Source organism: Mastomys coucha, unplaced genomic scaffold, assembly GCF_008632895.1.
Source record: "Mastomys coucha isolate ucsf_1 unplaced genomic scaffold, UCSF_Mcou_1 pScaffold16, whole genome shotgun sequence".
Classification (NCBI taxonomy): domain Eukaryota; kingdom Metazoa; phylum Chordata; class Mammalia; order Rodentia; family Muridae; genus Mastomys; species Mastomys coucha.
Genome location: NW_022196898.1, coordinates 8,233,726 through 8,260,115, shown reverse-complemented (window position 1 = coordinate 8,260,115; position 26,390 = coordinate 8,233,726). Strand labels below are relative to the sequence as shown.

Below are 26,390 nucleotides of genomic sequence, written 5' to 3'. Positions count from 1 at the left end.
GTGAGCGCGGCCGGCCGCTGGGCTCCCGGTGCTCCGGCACCCCCACGGTGCCCACTCAAGCTGCCTCGCCTCCTAGCCGGTGGCGAGGCCTCCGCCGCCGCGCCCCAGCCGCACGCCCGCGCGCCCCCCGCACGCGTGGGCTGTGATTGTCCCGGGCGGTATCCCTCCGCGCCCCCGCCTCAGCTCCCCCGCCCTCCCCGGGACCCTCGCCGGCTGCGCTGCGGAAGGATCGCACGCACACACGCGCGCGCGCGCGCGCGCGTACATCCTGCGGGCCGTGGAGAGCCGAGGGAGCTGCGGTGTGAGTCGGCCGTCGCCAGCCCCGGTGCCAGCGTCGCTCCACCACCGGCTCCTGAGCCCCGCGGCCGCGGCCGCCCGGCGCTCTCCCCGCTGCGGCTCCTGTCCCCGCCCGCCGCAGTTCCCAGGAGAGGGGCGGTCGGTGCCTGCGCAGAGCCGCCTCCTCCCCGCCCCCGCCCCGCCTCCGCTGCCGCCGCCGCCGCCGCCGCTGCTGCGCCTCTGCTCCTGCCGTCCCCGCTGCAGTGCGAAGGGCTCGAAGATGGCCGGTTGGCAGAGCTACGTGGATAACCTGATGTGCGATGGCTGCTGCCAGGAGGCCGCCATTGTCGGCTACTGCGACGCCAAATACGTCTGGGCAGCCACGGCCGGGGGCGTCTTCCAGAGCATCACGGTGAGGCCCGGGGGCGCCAAGCCGGCAGGTGTGCGGCGGGCCTCTGAGGAAGGGGACGCCCGCCCGCGAGGAAGGGGATGCGGCTAGGGCTGCAGGGACGAGGGTACTGCCGGCTGAGGAACGGGGTGCAGCCGATGCCGGTTGCTGAGCCTGGGGATGCTACCCGAGGCCGCGCGGGGGCGGGGCGGCCGGACTCTTCGCCCCGGCGGCGCCCCGGCTTGCGGCTGCCAGGGTGGAGGAGGGGACGTCTCCCCGGGCGGCCCCTCAGCGTTCGGGGAGCCCTGCGGGCTGCAGTGCGGGTCCCCGGGTGTGGGCGGAGGAGGGGGGGGGTGGTTCTGGGCGGCAGGCTGGCCCTGGCTCTGGCTCGGTGGTGAGCGCGGGATGTGGGAGGCGGCAGTGGCCGGGTCCCGAGAATTAATGGAGTGACTTTGCGTAGGCTTGCGGGTGTCCAGGCCTGCCAGGCTGGAGAGAAAGGTACGCGGACCACGTAGGTGGAATCGTGAATCTACTTACTTCAGCTGGTGGCTCTATAGTTTTTTTTTTTTTCCTCCAAGATGGCGAACTGCCATTGATTTCTCTTCTCCACCTATAGAGATTCATCGATATACTGTTATCCCCAGTTACGCAACATAGCTCTAAAAAGGGGATGGTTTAAGGGTGATTTAAAAAAAAATCTGGGGAGTCGCTGGAGGGGGGGTGACACTTCTCCAGGTCACTCCCTCTTTAGTGATGGTAGTAAAAGAACTAATACTGATTTATGCTTCACGTTGCCTCATTTTCTTGTGACTTGATGGCTTTTGACTCGGTTGCCACACATTTGGAGAATATTCGTCAGTCTCAGCACTGCTTATTGTTGTGCTCGTTTCTATGCAATGCTCTTCTTTAAGATTTTTGACACCAGTATCAAGTACAAGACCATTCCCTTAATTTCTTTGCTCCCCACTCCCACTCCTTCCCCATCACATAGCAGAATTCAAATCCCATATCATAGGTGCTCAGCATTTTACTACTTAACATGGTTTAACATATTAGTGTGGATTCAATCCGTTAAAGGAGTGCTTTAAGATCTCCTGTCCCCATGTGGGAGACCACAATTCCTATAGCGAATTGACATTTGGTGATTAACTTTTTTTTTCTGTAGTCTTGTCTTTGTGTGTGAGTTCCCGCTGTCTGGGCTTAAGAAGATTGCGGGAGTATGCTTGGAAATGGCTGGGGCCTGCTATGACTCTGCAGTTCTGATGGGGGCGACGCCTTCCTTCTTATTCATGGAATGTTAGAATGAACGGATTCTCTTTTCCGGTTCTGGTGGCTACCTCACTTTCTTTACCAATGCCCCTCCATTTTCTGATTTTACTATTGCTTACTGCAGTGCTGTAGACAGAATCTACTCTGCATTTGTCCAGAAGGAAAGCTGGATATTGAATGGAAGGGCAAGGCAAGTTGGAGAGGAAAGAGTGGTGGCTAGAAAAGTAGGAGGGAAATATGAATTTGGAAATGTCCCACAGTCTGTGGTGACAGAGGTCCATACTACCAGGGACATTTCAAGCTGCTCAAAACAGATGTGAGCAGGTTCATCTGGGTCGACTTTTACCCAACTTTAAATTTGATGCAACATGACTAATGTGGCTGAATATGATAGGCAAGCTGTTGTAAGAGCTTATAGCTGAGTCTTTACAATTACATAAGCACCTTCAAGTAGCACCTGACTTGATATAGTTTATAAATAACTCATTTTCAGTTTGCACCCAGTGTCAACTGCCAACTATTTAGGGAGACTCTTTGTATGGTTGGTATACACTGGCTTTTAGTTAGCAGACTTTACTGTTCATTGCAAAAGCAAACTAATGTGTAAATCATGTAACCATGCAGGAATAGGAAATAATAAAAATAGCTATCTTGATTTTACATCAGTACACAGTTTGTTGTATCAAATTCTGATTAACTGTAATTTTTTCTTTTTTATTTTGGGTGGCCAGCCAGTAGAAATAGATATGATTGTAGGAAAAGACCGGGAAGGTTTCTTTACCAACGGTTTGACTCTTGGAGCAAAGAAGTGTTCTGTGATCAGAGATAGTCTATATGTTGACGGTGACTGCACAATGGATATCCGGACAAAGAGTCAAGGTGGGGAGCCAACATACAATGTTGCTGTTGGCAGAGCTGGGAGAGGTAAGCAGGCAATTTTTTTGTGCCTAAAAGTTGCATGTCATATTACAACTTGGGTTTCTTTAATGGTTTAAATTGAAAATTAGTTCATAATGGCTATTAAAGTGGTTTTTGTGAACTGCTTAGCACTGAAGGGTGGCACTGCTTTCAGCTTGTCTACTTTATAGAGTGGTGCATGTGCAGCCTCACCCTGACTACTCTAAATTACGACAACTTTGGTAAACTTAACAATGAAAAGGTGCCTCAATCCAACATGTTACGATACTGTGGTATATATGATTGTTAAACTGTCCCAGTCACTTAGTTATTTTTGTGTCTAATTAGTCTTTACTTGTAGATCCTTCCTTTGATGTTTGCTTAGATTTAAATCAATTCTCTGCTCATCATAAAAAAAGAAAAGAAAGGAAAAAATATCACATTATTTTATTTTTCTGCCAGGAACATTTCTGAAGAGAGAAGTAGACTAGAGTTTTAGAGTACATGTTCCATTTACTAAAATGCTTCCAAAGAATGAGATTTCAATTTGAAAAGTAGGAAACTACAGGTAGATTAAGTACTTGGCCCACAAACTCTAGTACCAGTTTCCAGACTTGGTAATAAACATTCTGGTCTCAGTATGGCATAAGGAGATCTAATATTTCATAGAGAACCTTTGACACTGAAGTTTACTCTGACACCTGACACACAAGTACATATATGTATTAACTTGTATAACTGCCTCACTTGGCAAAGTTAGCACATAGAACAGTTCTACAGTGTGAAAATACACGAGCCTACAGTGAGTTATAATTTAATGTTGTGGGTGTCACAAGATAACTTTAAAACAGACAACTCTTAAGTTTTTGCTGCTTGCAGATACATAAGATGCCAGGGTTGAAAAAAATACACATCCACTGAAGGGCTGGAGAGATGGCTTAGTGCATAATATACCCACGAGTGAGGTCCTAACCCAAGCACACACACTACAGCTCACACCTGTGTAGCTACAGTCCCAGGGACTCTGATGCCCTCTTCTGGCCCCCAAGAACACCAGGCACACATGCAGTATATAGATATGCATGACAAAAACATGAATAAGTAATTTTTTTAAAAAAAAAAAAATCAACACTTGAAGCCAAATGAAACTTTTTTTTTAACCATAGAACACTGCTGACATCTAGTGGCAGTGAGTATATTTGACACACACCTGTACATATAGTTGAGTTCAGCACAATACAAATTAGGTGCTAGAAATAGTAAACAGGTTTTGTGATTTTTAGACTGGAAACAATTAGCAAAGTGAAGTATCTATCTATATAAGACTAATGTAGAGTTTTCTAACTGGTAGTAACATTTCTGTTTAAATTTGGTTTTCATTTCCCTCTGGAAGTAATAGACATGTCAACTCATTTATATTACACATGTAAGACAATAGCTTGTATTTATCATGCATGTTGCATTTGGGGAGAGTTTGTAAATGAAAAATACAAAAGTTTTTAAAGTATATTTTTGGAGACACATAATGTGGTATGAGCCAGACTCTTTCCCTAGGATGCAAGGTAAATGGTCACTTTTCTCCTGGCTCTCAGAAAGATCCCTTTGTGGAAATTGACTGTATACAGTGAAATTTCCTACATGCCTCCAGCAGTGTGCTGTTTTTAGTTTATTTACTAGCTTGAAGGCTCTCCATTCTGGAGACATAATAGATTTCAGTGTTTAACAGTTCATGGAAAACTAACTTAATGTTAACTTATTAATCTATCTGCTTAAACTTAATGTGATTTCTTGATTAACACTTCTTTTGAAACACTTTTCTCCTTTTTCTTTCAGTCTTGGTCTTTGTAATGGGAAAAGAAGGGGTCCATGGAGGCGGATTGAATAAGAAGGCATACTCAATGGCAAAATACTTGAGAGACTCTGGGTTCTAGCTGCTAGGCAGACTGTTAAGTATTAGGGGAAAATTGCTCTTAAATTTTCCTAGCTGTAAGCTTAAGTCTTAATTCTGGAAATTTTATTAGCAATGCAGGGTGATGGGATATGAACCTGTGTCTCCTTTGTATCCCTCTGTTGGTGGGGAAAGGTGTCTTTCTTTCTGCCCCTTCCCCTTAAATAATTCTGTTCATTTTTGTTTTGTTTCCTTGTGTACTCCAGCATTGGTTATAGTCATGGGAAAGGAATGTGTCCACGCAGGCACAATTAACAAGAAAACATAAGAACTCGCTTTATACCTGAAGAGGTCTGATGTGTAAGCAGCCTCTCCCCTCTACCTACCTTCCTTCCTACCTACCTACCTACCTACCTACCTACCAACCGTCTACATCGCCGCCCTAATTACAGTCACAGTGCTACCAGATTGTAGATGGTAGCTAGTTTTTCCTTCCTTATTTTCTAATGTCATGATTCCCAAAAGGTCATTTGTATGTTAACCACTGTGTGTATCCAACCTTTATCTGGCATCATAATTGCAGCACAATAATGATTTGCATGATATCTTGAAATTGGGGGAAGGGGGCATGCCAAGTTGGGCATCACTTCGTCTTAGCAATTAGTGGAATACTGATTACTAAAATAAGTTAATATTAAGCAAGGTGCCGGTGTACAATCTCTGATTTGATCAGTGTCTTTTCAGCACTTTGAGCATTTACTTGGCTCACTTAGTCTTCCTTTTGTAGCGCATGGTTGGGAGGAAAAAGTGCATGCATCTGTACTTCACACCTTTCTCATCCCCTCCCTTCCAACATGAGGTGTTTGGTTTGCTTCCATTGTCTTTTGTGTAGTGCCTGTTTATTTAACCTAATTAATACCTCCTCTGTTGATGAGCTATTGAGAGTTGCAGTGATTTACCTTTAATATGGTGACTGCACTTGGGACAGACTATTTGTAGTGTCTATAGGACATGAAGCGTGCAACTTTGAGAGCAAAGGCACTTCCTCCCATGACCTTACTACAGTAACCATACCGATCAAATTCCCAGGGACATTCTGTCATTGTAGTAGCTCAGACGTCTTGTCTTTTCTTTGCACACCAGCTGTACTCTTGAGTAAAATGTAAAAGGCTGCCATTATGGATATTAAGTATCCCAACATAACCATCTGGAGTGTGTCCAGTTTATTTTTCATAGGACCAATTTTTATTTGCAGCTTAGGTTTTTATATGAAGTTGCATTATTGTGGACTTGGCTGTCTTGTGATGTATTTTTTTCATATGTATCCTGTGCCATACTATTGTTAAAATGAACTGTTGCTATTGTGAGATGGATTTTCTTTCGAATGGCACTACTTTAGGGACATTCTAGTATTTGCTTCTATTGTTTGGGCATTGTGGATAATGTACAGATTTAAAAACAAATCTTGTTGCTGATTTGTCCATTTCTTTCCCTGCACTTTGTTACATCTGGGATACAGTCTAACTCATCTGATTTAATATGCATTTAAAAAAATGCCATAACTATTAAACACCTTGTTTACAGACAGATGAAATAAATTTATTCCAACCAAATACTCTATTGGACTCCTGTCTTTATTATAAATTATACATTTTTGGCTTTGTTGTTATTGTTGATTTTGGAGGGTGGAGGGGAAATGTTTGCTGTGTAGTCCTTGTTGGCCTTTAACTCAAAATACTCCTGCCTAAGCCTTCATAGGTAGCTGCAGCTGACACGGGGCTATGAGGAAAACACCAAACTCATTGCAAGCATATGAGAGTCCCTACAAATTTCACTAAACTTTGGTCTAGTGAATGTGGCTTTTGTGCCTTCATTCTGTGATCATTCTCAGACTTAATGTGAAGAAAACTAACCTGCTAGGGAATAAATATATTATGTTGGCCCCTGGATGAGAACTCAATCTCATAAGCACTAAGAGGCCCCAGTGGCAAGAAGAGTTTCTGTGGACTCCATCATGGAGGGTTCTTCTGGACTGAAGGGTCAGTGACTGTAGATTTGCAGTCTGTTGGCAGCCTGATGTCAGCCAGTGAGTCTCATGACCAGAAGCCATTACTCAGTCAGCACTCAGGAGAGTCTGATGCTAATGCAGTTTCTAGTTTACAGAGTAATGTGTTGACTACAGCTAAATATTTTAATCCTAGAGTCTCTTAAGTAAATAAGTTCAAGACTACCTCGACAAACTATTACTGCAAGTTGTCAAGCTGAAGCGTAGTGGTAGACAGTGAGCATTGTGCTTTGTAATATTCCTTTTTATCTTAGGTTAAATGAAACAATGCAAATGATCTAACTGGTTTCAAAGTTAGGCTGGGGTCTAGAGAGATGGCTCAACAGTAGCACTTCCAGAGGATCTAAATTTAAGTCCCATCAACCACATGGAGGCTTACAACTGCCTGTAACTTCCAAGGGATCCAACACCCTTTTCTGGCCTCCCCAGATACTATATGCACAGGGTGCACAGATACAGGCAAAACACCATGCATGTTAAAAAAAAAAGTTTATAAAAAACTAGATCTATAAAATGTCATCACATTTTAACTTCTATGTAATTACTATAGTAAAGTGTTTTTCTGGCCTGTTAAAGGAGTAGAACAATGTTGTCATTACTGTATGTTAAACAGAACCTTTTGCTTTCCAAACTAGAAATGATATTTTGTATTTTCATATCATACAAATTTTACATTTTACAAGATATTACAGTGGTGACATTGCTTTGTCTGTCATAAGATTATGACTTTCATTTCTTGCGTTTTCCTTAATATCTTAAACTTTCTAATGTTTGTATACTATTTTATGACAAAGTAGTTTATAGAATGAGAAAATATATTTTCAAAAAACTGTAAGTATAGGAATTTGATCTAATTTTATTAGCATTTCCCATAACATTTAAAATATTTCTAGTAAAAGCATCAATAAAAGAACGTCTATAAAACTTAATTTAAATTTCCCTTTTTAAAAAGATTATTTATGTATATGACCACACTGTTGCTCTCTTCAGAGGGCATATGATCCCATTACAGATGTTTGTGAACCACCATGTGATTGCTGGGAATTGAACTCAGGACCTCTGGAAGAACAGTCAGTGCTCTTAACTGCTGAGCCATCTCTCCAGCCCCAAAACCTAATTTAAAATTCTAAGGGCTTGAATATTTAAGGTGTTCCTTAAGATACGTCTACAAAGGTTAGCTGTGACACATCATGTTGTCAGTTAGCAAAAGCAGAAGGATTATATTATGTCTACAGTTCTCCACAAGGAGACCAAAGCTTTGGGGTACTTACTGTCCAGTAGTAGTTCAAAGGGGTTACCAGAAAATCATGGGCTCAGCCTTCCTTAATGCATCACTGTTGGTAGTGTCTGTCAAGCTACCAGCAGCTGGTGTGCATGAGTTGTGGATGGTCCATCCTCTCCAGGCTGAACATCAAATCCTGTCACCTTTGTCACCGGCATACTCTCCATTGGCATTTAATGGGTTTCTACATTAACCTTTGTCCTCTGCTCTCAAGTATCTCTGATGAAGGCTGGGAACCGCCAATATACAGGTAGAAACATGAGTATTTATAAGCCAGTTTAACATGACAGTATAGTAAAACAATAGAAGTAGGATGTTCATAGGCCTATGATCTCTCAAGCCCTTGATTGGGTTTACAGACCCAGGCAGTGCAGCAGACCTCAAATCAATAGTTGGTATCCCTAAGTTGGCACTATTTCATAAGTGCAGACATCTTGCCTAGCAAGTCATTATGACAGCTCTCAGGATTCAGAACTGAGTAACACCATTAACCACTTTTCTTACCCAGTAGCATGTCTAACGCCTTCTGGCACTGTGACGGAAACTTCCAACTCTGCCTCAGCCTCATTTCTCTAGTGACCAGAGAATGTTACATCTCCAGCAACAGTCTTAATTAGGTTCAAGTGGGCAACCAGGATCAATATCAATGACCTTAAATTGAATTGTTTGAATTCCCCCCTCACCACCATTCAACAATTCATAGGAAGTATCCCATACCTAGCACTGATTGTTTAATAGTCCATGGCTCTGGGGAGGAACATTACCCATCCATAGAGGATACCGATGACCTAACTTCTTTGTTCCAATAAGCTTATAAAATAAGTGAACATATGGGTTTCCTATATATCCTTAGTTTTGGTTATCCTTTCCCCTCCATCCCCTCTCCCCTCTTCCCCATCCCCTCTTCCTGTTCAGGCCTTATCCCTAGTATCCCCCACCTTTTAACTTAATGCCCACTGTGTTAAACACACACACACACACACACACATACACACACACACACACACCATCCTACATACATTCTTTCTGGCCTTTACCAGCACTCAGTGCTAAGCAGACTGCTCTAAAACTGTCAAGCTAGTATCAGCATATAAGGGAGAAGATGCAGTGTGTGTCTTCCTTGACTCTGGGTTAACTCACTCAGTATACTATTTCCCAGATCCATTTTCCACTTTTTCCTGAAACTAATAATTTTACTCTTTACCATTGGTTAGAAGTCCACTGTATGTATGTATAATTTTCATTATCCATTCTTTATTCATTGACATTTAAGCTGGCTCCATTTCCTGGATATTGTGAATAGAGGTGCACTAAACATGGAAGCCCACGTACCTCTGCTGGAGGGTATGGCATCCTTGGGTATGTGTCCAGCTGGCTCATACAGCACCATTGTGTTTTCAGGTTTTTGAGACACTGACACTGATCCCCATAGTGGTTGCCTCAGTTTACATTCCCTCAAACAGTGAATAAATTTTCCTTCCCCACAACATTTCCAGCATTTGGAATCATTTGTTCTTGACAATAGCCATTCGGGTTTGAGTAAGATATTGAACACTTAAAGAATTTATTACATATTTGTATTTCTTCTGTTGAGAACTCTGTTCAATTCCCTAGATCATTGTTTTATCAGGTTGTTTCCATTTTTTTTTTAATTTTAAGCTCTTTATATATTTATATATACATGAAAATGCTACCAGATACCTGGCAAAGATTTTTCTTCCACTCTGTAGGCTCCCTCTTTTTAACATTTTCCTTTGTTGGCCTTATTTCCTGAGCATCTGGAGTCCTACACAGAAAGTCCTTGCCTATTTCTGTATCAATATCCTTTAGTAGTTCAGAATTGCAGATCTAACAAGCACTCAAGTCTCTGCTATATTTGGAATTGGTTTTTGTGCAAGGTAAGAGATATAAGGTTTAAGTTTTATTCTTCTGTATGTGGACACCCAGTTTTCTCAGCCCCATTTGTTGAAGATGCTGTCCTTTCTCCAATGTGTATTGTAACATCTTTGTTAAAAATCAGGTAGCTGTAATCTCATAGCTTTATATCTGGGTCCTCTGATCTGTTCATCTGTGTGTTTTTGTGTCAGTACCATGTTGCTATATTACTATGGTAAATAATCTTTAAAAAGAAAAGAAGAGAGCTGGCAGTAGTAGTGCCGGTCTTTAATCCCAGCACTCAGGAGGTAGAGGCAGGAGGATCTCTTAGTCTGAGGCCAGCCTGGTCTACAGAGTGAGTTCCAAGACAGCCAGGGCTATACAGAGAAACCTTGGCTCAAGTAACCTAACCAAACCAAACCAACCAGCTGACCAAACAAGCAAGCAAAAAATTCAACAAAGAAACAAAGTGAGTATAAAATTTTTAAAGAGAAACAATTCAAACTTAAAATTTCTTTTCCCTAGTGTTATATTTCTCTTAAAATTCAGCATTTTAAAAAGATAATGAAATGCTCATGCAACTGATATACTTATTCTAGTACATGATTTTATTCAATTTTCCATGTCACTAAATGCATCTACTGTAAAGAATGTGTCACAATTTACAACAAAATACCCTGATTTACACTACTATTTAGGAGATGACTTTGGCTACAGTGTTAACTTTGGTGGGTAAGTCTAACTGTAATTTGGAAGTAACTTTGTATCAAATCCTAAGGTGATGTATGATCTCCATCATTCTCCTTTATAGCACCCTGCATATAAGGCTAATGTTAAGAGTTGACCAGAACAAATACTTTGTGGCTTTTAAAGTGGAAAACATTTATTAACATTGAAGCTCTCTTCATACAAGGCCATATAAAAAGTCTTAGCATTCTGATTATATTTAAGTATATTTTCTACATAGTTACAGTGTTATATAATTTTGCTTTCATAATACATTGCCTCAATACATTAGGTCTATTAAACAAAAGCACTTATTTTCAAATCCAATACTTAAACAATTTCCTCTGCACATGGTTTAGCAGGGCTAATTAGCATAAGATGCTCTTTATGAAGAGGTATGTGATCTCAATATTAACAATTACTGAAATTTGGTATTTTTATGCAGGATTTTTAAAGTCACAACACAAAAGGATACTGAAATATGGAAAGTAAGGTCCAGAGACATTCCTGCGGAATCAAACTCATAACACTATAGTGGTTTTGAAAACCTTAAAACAGAGTGTTTGGATTCTACACTAGACTTTTCCTACAAGAAAAAAACTACTTGGGAATAGAAAAAAGACACTTTTTAGTTTCTCTGTGGTACTATGAAGAAAATTCCTAAACTGCTTGTTGCCACTCATTAATCATGTCATAGAAGGACTATCAGAAGAGACATGTGCCAACTTAACAACACTAGGCAACTTTATGAAAGTGAGAGTTCTTTAGCTCATGCTAGATGACCATAGCAGACTCCATGTGTAAGACAACATTTGCATACTGTGATCTAGGTCTTTATTTCAAGCTATACTGAGGATTTTTAAAGTGTCTTGGCTATATTTTGTCATCCCCAGAGAGCTAATTTGATGCCTGAGTTACAGCACCAGTCTGTTACTTGTTAGTGAAGTGGCTGTATACTATTGGAGATAAGTATTAGAGATCATATAGCCTGTTTCAGGAACTTGATTACACTAAAAAACTAAAAAATAAGTTATTTCTACAGAAACTTCTAAAGGGAGCAGAAAATCAAATCATATATCTAAATAAACATTATAAGAGAAATAAACCAACCACTTGAAAGTCACACAGTATTTGCTATGTTGTAATCCTGCTCACCATTAGGCTGCAGCTGGACCACAACACTGTGATCATTCATTTCATTGTCTGCGTCACTGCTGTCGGTCTCTTCATTGTCGTCGTCCTCGTAGTCCGAAGACTCTGTCATGTTGTGATGTGAGTGGGATTCTGACAGAGACCCAAACGACTGGGTCCTGGCAGAAGCTGAGGGTGGAAGTAAAGGGGTGTGCTCTGACACTGGGTTTTCTTCCTGACTGCTGTCTGTATCAGAGTCCGAATCACCTTGGGAAGGAACAACCTTTTGTTTGCAGACTGGACAGGTCTTTTTGGTTTTAGTTAGCCAGGGATCTACACACTTGCAATGATAAGCTGTTGAAGCAAAATATACATCTTCAGTACAACAATTCTGTTAAAAGCACTTATTTTCAAATACAATGCTTGATTTGGTTCAGCAGGGCATAAGATGCTCGTTATGAAGTATATGATCTCAATATTACCAGGTGATGAAATTTGGTATTTTATGCAATATTTTCTTTTTATCACAACACAAAAGGATGACACTGATACATGGAAACTAAGATCCATAGATAGTTCTCTTGAGTCAAGCATGTATAACACTATTGTATGAAGAGACTGTTACATTTAATTTCTTGCTATGTTTATTTAGTATAGTGATCTGCTCACATTGTGTATGCATATGAGAAGTTAGTGCATTTTTATAGAATCATATCTATCCTTTATTTTTGCATTGCTCTCTCTTCTCCCTTTATACAGAACTCAAAATCAAATTATACGCAAGCTCAAAGCACTGTGTGAATACTCATACCATGGGAACAGGGAAGGATCCTTAGCTTATCTCCATCTTCATATTCCTCCAAACAAATAGCACACACATCGTACTCATCTCCTGTAACAGAAAACTGTAAATAAAAATATGCCACAGATTCATTGAAACTTTACAAACCTTTATTATAAATGCTTTTTGATTGTCTCTAAATGATGCCTTTGTTTTTCTAAGAGCTACTTTAATTTCAGGAACCTGAAGTTTTAAGTAATTAGCCTTTTACTCAACTTAGGCAATTAAAAATATATGTCAGAGTTGTTTACATTGATTATGTTTGTCAAAGATTTTCATAAGAATCACAGTTACATTAGTGCTTTACTTAAGCATTCAAATCTTAGTTTTGAAATATTTTATACTAAAAAACAATATTTCACTAAACTTCTCAAAACCTGAGTCATTTTTGTGGCTGATGATAGGACTGAATACAGGAATGCTAAGTAGGAGTTTTAACCACTGACTATATCCCTACTCCACCACACACACATATACAAAAGCCCATTGAGACATTCAGATACTAAGGTTAAATAAAAATCGATTTAAAATGAAGACACTTGGCTTCAAATAAACAATATGTACCAACTCTGGTGTTATAAGGTTGCTATGAAAACAAGTGACCAGGGAAATTGGTATTTACTAAATGGTTACTTATCATTGCTTTGGTGTCTTACTCTTGTTTATTGCCTTATACTATCTGGCTTCCTTAATTTATAACTCTTCTAGAATTCCAAGGATACATTTTTTTCCTTCCCCAAAGGATACATGTTTAAAGGAAGCAAAGCAGTATTCTTTTAAATACAGCTGATTTTGGGGGGTAGATTTAAAAATACTTTGTTACATCAATAACTGTTTTAGTTTAGTCCAAAAATAACTTTTAGGAAACAAAAGAGAGTTTCATTGCCTGACCTACACAGGGAGAACAACTTTGGAAGATATTAGAAATAAAGCTGCTATCTGGGAAAATAGTCTGGATGGGCCCATACAGAAAAGGGAATAATGGCTTTTTCCAAGCAAGTAATTCAGTATGTAAGAGGGATCTAGCAGTGGTGGTGCACGCCTTTAATTCCAGCACTTGGGAGGCAGAGGCAGGTGGGTTTCTGAGTTTGAGGCTAGCCTGGTCTACAGAGTGAGATCCAGGACAGCCCAGGACTACACAAAGAAACCCTGTCTTGAAAAACCAAAGAAAGAAAGAAAGGGAGGAAGAAAGAAAGAAAGAAAGAAAGAAAGAAAGAAAGAAAGCTGTAAGAAAATTAGTGTTTTCATTTTACTAGTACCTTGATTTTGCTTACTGTATTGTCACTACCAAATACAGTCTAACAAATTCATGTGTACACATGTTAGACTCTCATGTGGAGTTTGGTCAGACTGATTAGACAAGTCTTAACCAGAAATATTAAAGAGCTCTAATATATTTATGATAACCTATAATTATACAGGTTAATCACTAACCTGGATGTTGGGGGTAAGAGTTTGAATAAGCAGTTAAATCACAACTGATGTTATCATAACATGTCAAACATTTAGTCTCATTATCCAATAATATGCCTATTATAAGTCATGTGGTTAACAGGGATCAAGGTGGATAAGGAGAATGGCTTGGGGTTTTCACATGAATTCAGGATGACTGCAAGAGCCCTTATATAGAATAAGGACATAATTTAAGGAGATACATAGAATAAGACATAAATTTGTAGTTCTTTAAGCTATTGCATTTGTCATAATTTATAATCCAAGAAACTAAAAATTAGTTGTAATCTGGATCATCTTTAAATGTATAGATTTGTTATTTTAGAGTCATTGAGTTTTTATGTCCTGTAAATAGTTTCATGTAATGACTTCATATTGATCTTATATTATTGATCTTATTGATCTTATTGATCTTTTGTTACGATATTTACTTTACATAAGACTCAAAGATATAGTTTGTGATTGTGAACCAGAATAAACCCTTGTGTTCTGCTTTTTTTTTTAAGATTTATTTATTATTATAAGTGAGTACACTGTAGCTATCTTCAGATGCACCAGAAGAGGGCGTCAGATTTCATTACGGGTGGTTGTGAGCCACCATGTGGTTGCTGGAATTTGAACTCAGGACCTTCTGAAGAGCAGTCGGTGCTTTTTCCCACTGAGCCATGTCATCAGCCCAACCCTCATGTTCTGTATGTTCTGTAGAAAGTCCTTGTCCTGGACTAGTTCTGAAGTAGTAAAACACACTGTCTTGTCCTATCTTGTAAGTTTATTTATTTGATATATAGCCTTTTAAGACATAAATTATGCTTCAGTTTTTCAGAGTTTCAGTTTTTCAGAGTCAAAACCAAAAATAATCAAGATGCATATTTGTGGAGGGTATTTTGTTTGCTTCATAGAGATAATGCAGAAGCAGAGTGCACAACGTTGGCACACACATCTTGATCTCAACCCTGGTAAAACTAGGATGGTAGACATACTGGCTTATCACAGGGAATAGCAAAGGCCATGCCCATCAAATCAGCTATTCTACACTGAGCTAGTGACAGTGTTCACTGAAACTCCTTGGGAAGTTACACAATTTAAATATTTAGCATCTGCTGACTGAATTTGAATTGAATGGGTTGAATGTGTTACAAACATGGAAAAGCTGGCTACATGTTCACCTCATGCCTCATCCCTAGTCAAAATGTGGTTAAAAACTAAGGATGTGGGAGACAAAGGATGGACAGACATTTTTGTCAGTAAAAAGCAAATGATGGCAAAAGTAATTATGAAAACTAAAACATTACTTAGTAACTAGGTTAAAGTAGTAAAAAATTATAAAAAAATATTCCATATTTTAGAGCAATTACTATAAAATGCTATGCTGTTCTTTTCTCATCTCTGTGGTTAAAAAAAAATCTTTCTTCTACATATATTATCTTGGAAAGTAACTTTCCAGCTACAGTGGTTAGGAGCTTAGTAACTTAAATAAGAGAAAATTTCATTTTATTTAAGACATTTAAGGAGTTGCTTTGTGTTAGTAACTTTTACTATCTACCATTTTTTGAGTTTTGTTACATGGCTCTGTTAAGCATTTTTTTTTCTTTTTTCCCCCTGCTGTGAATATGCGCCTGTGTACTTGAGATTGGGTCTTACTTAGCCAGGGTAGCCTCCAAATTGCTATGCCCACAGCTATCCCTCAACTAACTCCTCATCCCCCTATTTCCACCTCCAAAGTGTGGGACTACTGACAGAAGACACCAAGCCCATCTAGCATTTTCATACATTTATTTATACAACCCCCTCCCCCAACATAGGTACTCTTGGTCACATTTACACATTAAATATAATGCATAATGGGAAGGTTAAGAAACTGAATAAGATCTCACACACACAACATATGGGGGAATGAAGTGGAAATTTCTGGTGTCTTTGGAGACTCAGTTGTGTCATGTGATGCTTTTTCGGAAACTGTCTTATGAGAGGATGTTTTGCTGAGAACAGACACTTGGTGTTTTTCTGGAAGCTGCCTGGAAAAGGGGAATATGTTTACTTAGAGTGGGCGCTTGAGAGAGTACCATTGGTTCCCCTTGCTACTCTTTGCTGGTCTTCATTGGGCTTTGCTAACAATGCTGTGGCATTCGTTTGGCTTGCCTTCTTTGCTGAATATCATTTGTTGAGACTTTGTAGAGAGAAATATACCAAAGAAATCCTCATGATATGCCAGCTGCTTTTGCCACATCCACTGACTTAGGATGATTGAGCCTCGAGGTTTTTTCTCACTGTTGCTGATTTGTGAATAGTGTTTGCTAGTGGATCCAGCTAGTGCTGCTGATTTGTGTGAACTGAAGTGCTGATATCCTGACAAGGAAGATTGGAACTTCCCAAAAGAACTCTCTCTAAACAGGTCCACATCCTCCTTTTGCTCTATTAACCTTTCTTTTCTACTACCTAGAAAGAAGAGAGGTTAAAGCATTTAAAAACCCTTACTAAGGTAGATATTAAAAAATCTAATCCTACAGGGGAATCCAGACTTCTAAACTTCAAGGTCTTTCTTGTCTTCGCCATTTTGTTTTATTGCCTCCTTCCCTCATAGTATCTAGAAATTTTTTAGTCTGTAAATTTTTGTTAGTATGTATATGTGTAGTATGTATGTATGTATGTATGTATGTATGTGTGTGTGTATTATGTTGGTACTTATTATCTACCTTATTTGAGACAGAATCCCTTGTTCCCTGTTGCATACACCAGGCTAGCTGACCTGTGAGCTTCTGGATATTCTGCAGTCTCCACCTGGGGCTGGGGGCGGGGCGTGAGTTCAAACACAGGCCCTCCCCTTGCTTGGCAAGTGCTTTACCTACTGACCTACCTCCCTAGTCCACAAGTATTTTTAAACAGCCACCTGGAAATTAGGAATTTAGAAAATTGTAAAATACTTCCAGAGCTGATTTCAAGGCATCTAAATTTGTATATATGCTGGACTAGAGAGGTTACCAGGGTTCAAATCTCAGCACAACATGGTGGCTCACAACCATTTATAACTCCAACACCAGGGGATCTGATACCCTCTCCTGATTTCTACATACATGAGGTGCACATACTTGCATGCAGACAAAACACACATACACATTTTAAAAAAGTCTATTTTTAAAATTGCACATATCCTGAAATACTGGTGTTCTACTCTAGTATTTCTTTTTCTTTCTTTGCAATATAAAGAAAGTTAAAAACCTGCTCGACTTCAGTACATCTAAGGCTCTTGGATAAGTGATGCTTCTAAATGATTTATGCTTGTTGGCTAGATTATCTTGAGTTTAAATCTCAGTTTAAGTAAAGTAACTATAAAAAAAAAATCAAACATAAATTTCCTTCTAAAGAGTTCACTTGTAATAAGAGATTGGTAAGAATATACTAACACCCCAGTAGAACATTCTAGCAAAGGATGTGTTACCATCTGGGTCTTGAATGTTCCCCAAAGGCCTTTGTTTTAAAGATTTGTTCCCCAGCATGGCACTATTGGGAAGTGGTAGATGGGCCCTGATAGAAAGAGACTGGCCTCATATTTTTCACGTTGAATGTGTCATCCAACTTGAAAGTAAGACATAAACAAAATACTTTCTAGTAGCAATACTAGATATTATGTCTACTGACAATCCAGATACCCAAGCATGAAGACTTTATTATGACGAGTTATAAAGAAGAATTCTTAAAGAGGAGTTCAAATAAGACCTTAAGTGTAAACTGAATTTTAAAAAGGAAAAGACATTATTGGAACAGTAAACAAATATAAAGCATTTTCAAATGAACACATCAAAGTCATGCAGAGTTAAGTAATAAATAGGAGTGGAAGATAAAGTTAAATGAATGTAATTGAACTAGATCACCAAAAGCCCTAAATATCAAGATGACTGCTCTATGATAAAATGGTAAACAGCAGAGGGTAACAGAAACCTTTCAAGTAGAGGAAACAGTGGATTGAAGCATGTTGTTACAAACCCATTATCAAAGAACTAAAAGGAAATGCGCCTGAGATATACAGGTGAACACAGGGACTGTAAGACCAACCAACTGTCTGGCACTTTGAGGATTCAAGTAATAAAGGTTGACTTGCAGTAACAAGAATGAAGAGAAATGATGCAATCCCCATCATCTGAAATTTTATGAACAAACACTGCTAACAGCCTGGGGTGAAATAAAAGGTCATGTATAAAATAAAAAGTTCAAGTTTTTGATGGGCATCTAAGTGTTTTATTTGACATTAGTAAGAGGTACCCTGAAATAAGAACAGGAGGGAGAATAGGAGAAAATATAAGCAATACAGACTTTTGTTTTAGTCCAAAATTAGTAAGATAACTAAATATGATGAGCTGGTCCATACTTTTGGGAGTAAATCTTATCCTTAAAGGTTGTATAACTACATTATTCAAAGCCTATCTATAATCTAAGCAAGTGTGTGTGTTTAGACTGGGTGGTCCATTCACTACAGTACAGAATGAGGTACTAGGATAGGGAGTCATACTTTCATGGAGCTATATATAAACTTATATTTGTCCTGGAAATCGCTTGAAAATTGGGTCATACTTTTCCTCGGTGTTTTCTAATATGTCTATAATAGTGATAGGTGCACATTCATTTACAAATATCATTGGGAAAACATTAATCATGGCAACTGAAAGGAATAACCACCCCGCAGGACACAATAGACTGTTAGAACACAAGTTTAGGCTTCTTTTTCTGAAGAAGTGAAGATATCCTGAAGCTCACCTGACCTACAGGATTTCACAGATTCTATACCTATCATGGCAATACAGTACTGGGTCTGCTCACTTTCAGGTCACAGGAACCCCGTAGTTGAAAAGACAGCTTTTCATTGCCTTTCCTCATAACTGAGCAAGATGCATAGCACAGATATTACCAGGGAAGCTAAGTGGGTTCTCACAGTCACATCCAAGTGGTTCATTCTTTCCATTATACCATGCTGGGGGAAATACTGGCCAACTAAAGAATACTGACTGCTGCTTACTCATTGCTATAGCCTACCCGTATGCCTCCCCTCCTATGAATGTTGTCTTAATACAAAGCATGAGTAATGCTGAACTCTAGAGACAAGAGAGAACTGGGGAACCAGAAACAAAATGATTTGTGATGCAATGGTAATTCTAGTGCTCTGTAATTCCTAATGAAAAGAAATTGATGAAGGGAAGATAGTACAACATTCCTCTGGATCTACTTAGGTATAGACACATGTAAGTATCCCATTGCTTTCCTTAACATATTTATAAATTAGAAGAAATTTAAAGCATACATATATAAAAATATGCCACTAAACAATTTAATCTTCAATTATCAGGCTTAACAATTTCAATATTTTTAAAAATCTTTGTTAGATCTACTTCCAGTGTTTTCTTGAAAAAAATTAAAAGCCAATACTAAGACATCATTTTATTGAATACTACTATACATAGCAAGTAAGAGCTTTAAAAACATAATCACAACACTATTATACCTACTAAAAATAAATGACAATTTCTTAACATCTAAATTTATTAATATCACTTGAAGCAAATTCAAATTTCACCAACTATCCTAAAAATACGTTTTCACAGATGATTTGGCCTAAGTAGGGCCCATGCTCTCAGCTGCCTGCTCCTATCACTAATGCCAGCTGCTTGCTAGCATACTTCCCAAACACTGTAAACTCCTCCCTCTAGAACTATAAGTTGCTTTGGTCAAGGTATTGTCTCACAGTAACAAAAACCTAACTAAGACACCTATAGATCCACGTTAGTTCATTCTTAAGTTATTCATTTAGATTTTTAGAGACAGTGCTCTGTAGCTGTTTCCTCTGAACTGTAAAATTCCTGCAGGGAGGACTGAGATTTGCAATATTCCAGAAGCTCGCAAGACCTAAAAATTCGTATAGCCCTTCTCAAAGGTTATCTATGAAATAGCAAGCAATTACAGGAGAGATGAGACCCTCTTAGTGGAGCTAAGTGTAGTACTTCAGAGATGAGGCTTTTCTGAGTCATCACCCATGCTGGCGTGCACTATACAGGGATATGGCTATCTTTGAGTTACCCATACTGCTTTAAGTAACCCTAATGAATTCATCGGCTCATTAAGCTAGAGTAAGGTAGAGTTATTTATTTGGTCTGTCATCCGAGCCCTATCCAGCCAGGGTGAATGAATGTTTATTCATGTCTTCCCAGGGAAAGCTGCACAACCTAATTGGAATGTGAATAAGGGCTGTTAGATGAGTTGGGGAGAAGTGTGGCCTCTGGGATGAATGAAAAAATGTAACTGCACTGCGGGTGTTCTGTCTGTGGGTGGAGCTTATGATATAGCCATTTCCCCTGTGTGATATGACTAGTGTGCCTCCTTACTACTGTGGCAATTACATGTTCCCAGGAAGGAGAGATAAGATAGAAAACCAAGGCCAAGACACCTGAGAATGGGCCACTTAAAGTGGCCATCTTCTGTGTAGTATGAGGTGCCATGCTTCCTTTGATGAACACAGCCCCAGCTCTATATCCAAACAGCTGATGGAGTAAGGACTATTGCAGTCCATAAAGCCCAGATGAGATGAGATCATATGCACTTTATCACAGATGTCGCATGGGTTGCTGTGGGCCGTAAGACATGTAACTAAGATTCAGCTATCTGCCAAGAAGGAAAATGTCAGAGTACAAGATGATTTATAATGGGAAAAAGTAAGTATTATCCTCTGATTTGGCAGGAAAGGCAGAAAAAGGAGAAAACAAGATCAAGGTGTTGGCCTGTGTTTCCCAGAGTTGGCAGGATGCAAGGAAAAGAACACAAGTTAGATCTCTGCCAAAGAGCTCATGGTGGAGTTAATCACCATAAACATCTGACCTGCTTAAACTGGGCAAGATTGAATACCAGTGTCCTCTGACAGTCGGTTTATGATGCTGTGTGGCATGGCCACAGAAGGGATCAATACGAGTGCCATGGAAGTGGAGACACAGTATTATAACCACCCATCCATCCTTGAGACAAAGATTGGATAATCTGAGATAATACAGAAGAAATCAGTTTCTGAGGGACTGGCCCATACAAGTCATTAGGAGCACATGCTATTGATGGCTGAGGGCTCCATGAATCTCAGGGACTGAAAGACAACAGGAAACGGACAGGGGTTACTAAGCAAACTGATTGCGCGCGCACGCGCACACACACACACACACACACACACACACACTATAGCATTCTGGATATATTTCTCTCTGTTACCAAAAACAAACAAACAAACAAAACAAAACAAAACAAAGAAACATTGGGGTTAGAGCTTGTTTACCCAGACTGGGCTTTCAGCAACTAGTTGTGCCAATGAACTAGTTGCCCTGGGCTTATCAAACCTGAGGAGCCAACTCCAGTGGCAGGCACGGGAGATTTGTTCCTGCTTCCCCTTGGGCCCGATCCAAGCTAAGCAGCACAAGCCAGCCTCACCAAGACTGCTGGGTATTTAGGGAGACCCACAGAGGCTTCATAACAGATGCAGAAACACACCAAGATAAAACACACCAAGATAAAGAGACCAAATGGCTCATGGAAAATGACTGAGTTATAGAGAGGTGGATGGATTAGTGCTCCCATCTATGCTGCTATATAAAGCACAGCTGATACAAGTTATAGGATCTTTTCATTGGACCTTGTCAATACTTTTGTTTGTTTTTTGAGACAGGGCTCTGTGAGCCCTGGCTGTCCTGGAACTCACTCTGTAGATCAGGCTGGCCTCGAACTCAAATCCGCCTGCCTCTGCCTCCCAAGTTCTGGGATTAAAGCTGTGTGTCACCACTGCCCGGCAATACTTTTTTTAATAGCAGTCCAACATAGCAGAAGACCTACAGAGATTTCTGCCCACCTTCTGTAAATACTAACCCTTTGGTGTCTTACAGATTTGGAAAGGTATCTGAAAGGATGGTAAAACTATCACTCTAAGTGTTTGGCTGAAGTCACCATACAAGAGCAGAAAAGGATACTCCCAAGAGCCATAAGGTTGCTAAGTAAAAATCTTAAGTCCCAGGAGTAGGTTGCCTTCCTATTACTTGTTGGCAGAGGAATCAATCCCCTGATAACCTACAAACCATAGGTTATTCCCACTACTGTTGGCTGCACATCAGAGTTAGACGGTAAGACCCTATTTCTAAAGATGACACACACTTTAGCTGCAGGACATGAAGAAGTGAGGCTAACACCAAGATAAAAGTTCACTCCATTTTCACTATACTATCAGAGTATGCAGACTTCTGGGGAAGAATTGTTGCTGACAGTCCTACTCAAATATGGATGCTGTGTGCTATACTAACAACACATCAGGCAAGCTGAACACACTGGTACAACTGTGGCATGACTATTATGGGTACAACCAACTGCTTTTTAAAATTATATTTTTGTTTTGTAGGGTGTATTGTTCTGAAATAGGATCTTGCTGTGTACCATTAGCCTGGAAATCACTGTATAGACCAGCCTGACCTTGAACTCATGTAGATCCACTGGCCTCTGTCTCCCAAGAGCTAAGATTAAAGACTGCTAAGAGAAAGAAAAGGGGGAGGGGGAGTAGACTTTTTACTATGTAATTTAGGTGCTACTTCTGTTAAAAAACCCTACAATGGCTACTCAGAGGAAAAGCCAACCTTGCTTAAGCCATTTTAACTCAGGGTAGTCTCAATATCTTTTTTTCCTTCTTTTTATTACATTTTGTGTGTGTGTGTGTGTATGCATGCATGCTTTGTGTGTGTGTGTGTGTGTGTGTGTGTGTGTGTGTGTGTTTTGTGGAGTTTTGAGTGTGTATGGTGCATGTGTTTATGTTTCTTTGGGGCATTTTTGGTTTGGGTTTTGCTTACAGAAAGAAAGGGCATGGAGTTGGATCATTGAGGAGGTGGGAGGGTCTGGTAGATACTGGGGAAGGGGAAAGCATGATCAGAATATATTGTATGAGAAAACTTTTTCAACTAAAAGATTGTGTCACATTCAAAAACATGGCACTTTCAAAGTGATCTCTAGAGGTAGACTTCCACACTGGGTGTGACCTGCAAACAACTTTTAAGTAACTCACTTCACATGTTCTACAGTTTTATAGCATCTATGTCCTTTTGAAAAATGAAATTCAATGTTTTTCCAGTTTTTATTGTTATATTTATAACAAGATAAAATTATAAATGGCAATAAAACATTTAGCTATATGGAAAATGAAACTCTGCTTTTTATTTATTATTCATTCACTGTTTTGTTTTATTTATATGGGCAAGACCATGTGCATGTCTAATGTTCATGAAAGCCACAAGAGGGCGTTGGATTTTCCTGGGATACACCATTCACAGATGGGTGTAAGCACCATGTGGGTCTTAGGAATTGAATCCCAGTTCTCTTGGCAGAGTGGCCAGTGCTCTTAACCACTAAGCCAAGAATTCTCTCTAGCCTCTAGAGTTCTGTTTTAATGCCTTCTCTGTTTTTACCTTCTCTAAATGGTCTTTAAACAGAACATTTTATTTTTATTTTTTAATGTAGTCTGAGAAGTACTAGCCAAAATGATTAACAAGTGTACACCTATATTTGAAGCTCGCTTAGCACAGAGCACTGGCTGTAGTATAAATCCCAGACTCCTTTCCAGCTCTGTCACTATAGTTCAAACCGCTGTAAACCTCTATTTCTTTGTGTATAATGGAAAGATAATGATGGTACCCACTTCATATTAGTATGAAAATTAAGTGACATGCAAAATGCAAACACGTATGTAATAGCTACCTATGGTTTTAGGAGCATAATACGGCAGCATATAGCATAGCTAGTATAGCATATCAGAACACAGAAGGAATGTCACTGAGGGCAGACTGCCTCGGTGCAAGAAAAGTACCTTTTTCCTCTGAGAGTATACAGAGCTACTGGCTCATGGTGGTGGCAATGTATTTTTCCCCCATTTTCATTATTAAGATATCTAGCAATCCCATACCTTCTTCCTGCCTTTACCAGGCTACTAGTGCATAAAAACATCTTTCCCAAACATTCATTATTAATGTTAGTTAGTGAGTGTTAGGAATGATATATAGTGGAGACTCAGAGAGTAGTATTAAGTAAGTATTGGTCGTCATGTATTCTGAAACACTAAATGTTAATATTTAGGAAACAACAATATTCACTTACCCTTTTTAAATTTATGTACAGGAAGTTTTTTAAGTTGATCTTTACGAAGTCTGTTTCTTCTGTTTCTGTGTCTGTCCTGAACAAATTTTGTGATCTAAAGATGGAAAGAAGGAAAAAGGACAGGTCAGATATTAAATATACAAAACAATATTGGCACTGAAATAAAAAATAATCTCTTTTAAGTTCCTGGATACCTGCTGTAAAATCAATTTAATTTATTTCAATCCTGATGACAGTATTATTAATTAAACCATTAAGTTCAAGGTGATTTGTTAATTTATATATTATAATTTGAATTTCTTTAAAATTACTACCTTATTTATGTATCTGTTCTGTAAGTATATGTGCATACACGCATGTGCCACAGAAGCATGTGGAAGTCAGAGGAGATCGTGGAGGAATGTGTTCTCCTTCCACCATCTGAGTCCCAGGAGTCAAACTCAGGTCACCAGGCTTGGCAGCAAGCCTTACTCTATAAACCATTTTGCCAACTTAGACTTTACCCTTCATTTACTGGCATAAAAATAAATAAATGACATAAGTAGTCTATAACTAGTGTCTGCAAAAAATACAAATAGTAGACTACAGATGAAAAATACTTTAATTGAAAAAAACTTAACAATACATAAATAAGTACTTTAATTGGTCAAAAAACAATTGGGAAGTTGGGGCTAGAGATGAGTCAGTTGTTAAGAGAGAGCACTTGCAACTCTTGCAGAGGACCCAAGTTCAGTTTCCAGCACCCACATCAAGGCTTACAGCCACCTGTGACTCCAGTTCAAGAGGACCCAGTGCCCTCTTCTGGTGTCCACGTATAGAATACAACTCAGAGGTAAACAGAATAAACAATCAATATACTCAATAGTTTACATAAATCTCAAAACATATGCTTGGAGATAACACAAAAGAGCATATAGTTTTGAATTCCATCAGTATAACAAACCAATGTGAGTAAAATCAGGCTTGTGGTTATCTACGCATGTGAGTCATAGGGATTACTAAGGAACAGAAAAAATTTTGTGGTGGGTGATGAACATCTCATCTTGATTATAGTATTGAAATTAGTGTACCTGTGTGTTTAAATACATATATATGTAATTATATAAGTGCTAAAATTTATTATGATGTACAACTTAAATGTGTGGTTTATTTTATGTCAAATATACCTTAATAAATATTTTAAATGTTTTTAAAAAATTAAGACATTAAAAAAAAACAGGGTTTTATTGAGGCTAGGAATATAACTTAGTAGTAGAATGGTTGACTTATTTATACAAGATTCTTTCGTCAATCCTTGACTCCAAAAAGAAAAAAAAAATCCAGCAATATAAGCTTTCAAACTGAAAGAAAAAATTATGGAATTAAATTTACATAAAAGAAAGCTGAAAATATGCAGATATTAATCCAAATACATATGGCTATAATAAATGTAAATGGAATAAGTTCATCAGTTTTTAAGGAAGTGTATGATAAGAAAAAATAATCCAATTCCATGCTATTTACAAGATACAATTAGAACTGAAAGATACCTTAAGGTTTATTTAAGTGGGGTATGAACATATTAAAGTAAAAGCCATGTACCAATAAACAATAGTAAACAATAGTAAAAAGAATATTTAGCAAGAATATGCTAAAAACTATGGGAGCAATATATGAACTCAAAGCCTTAGGGATTCCTATCTAAGTCAACAGGAGTTTCAATCCATTCAGTAGTGGAGCTGCACTAACGTGCTCTCAGTCATAAACAAACACTTGAAACTTAACCCATCCAAGTCAGGGCTGCTCTCAGAATAGACAGACAGACTGCAGCCTGCAAGATGCAGTACTGAAAGACAAAGACCCCATAATACATGTACTCTGAGGGTTCAAAAGATTTAAACTTAAAAGCACAATATTCAAATTATCCTCTCCTTACTTTGCTGAATTTGGCTACCAGAAAATTTAAAGTAATAGTGTTCTATTGCTTAGCATTGTTTTAGAAAACCTAAGAATGCAAAACAACAGATAACTCTAGTCAAGGCTACACAATTTTGTGAATATATTGAAATCACTAAATTTTGCATTTTAAATGTCAAATTTATGCTATGTGAATTATATTTTCAAGCTAGACAAATCTACAAATGTAAATGGAAGGGCATGTAGATGCATTCTCCA

At 39.0% G+C, this 26,390-nt stretch overlaps 2 protein-coding genes across 3 annotated transcripts in view; one reads left to right on the top strand and one right to left on the bottom strand.

Moving 5' to 3' along the window:
- Nucleotides 1–261: 261 nt before the first annotated feature.
- Pfn2 (profilin 2) lies at nt 262–6,331 on the top strand. Its single transcript, XM_031373895.1, has 3 exons — nt 262–688; nt 2,665–2,857; nt 4,664–6,331. The coding sequence occupies exons 1-3, from the start codon at nt 557–559 to the stop codon at nt 4,759–4,761; spliced, it is 423 nt and encodes a 140-aa protein (XP_031229755.1). The 5' UTR covers nt 262–556; the 3' UTR covers nt 4,762–6,331.
- Nucleotides 6,332–10,796: 4,465 nt separating this feature from the next.
- Nucleotides 10,797–26,390, bottom strand: part of Rnf13 (ring finger protein 13) — a 91,082-nt gene continuing 75,488 nt past the window's right edge. For both annotated transcript variants that reach the window (XM_031373894.1, XM_031373893.1), the window contains 3 exons: nt 24,237–24,330; nt 12,609–12,689; nt 10,797–12,151 (listed from right to left, as the gene is read on the bottom strand). In XM_031373894.1, coding sequence (XP_031229754.1) covers nt 11,787–12,151; nt 12,609–12,689; nt 24,237–24,330 — 540 coding nt within the window. In that variant the 3' untranslated portion in view covers nt 10,797–11,786. The remainder of the gene's footprint in view (nt 12,152–12,608; nt 12,690–24,236; nt 24,331–26,390) is intronic.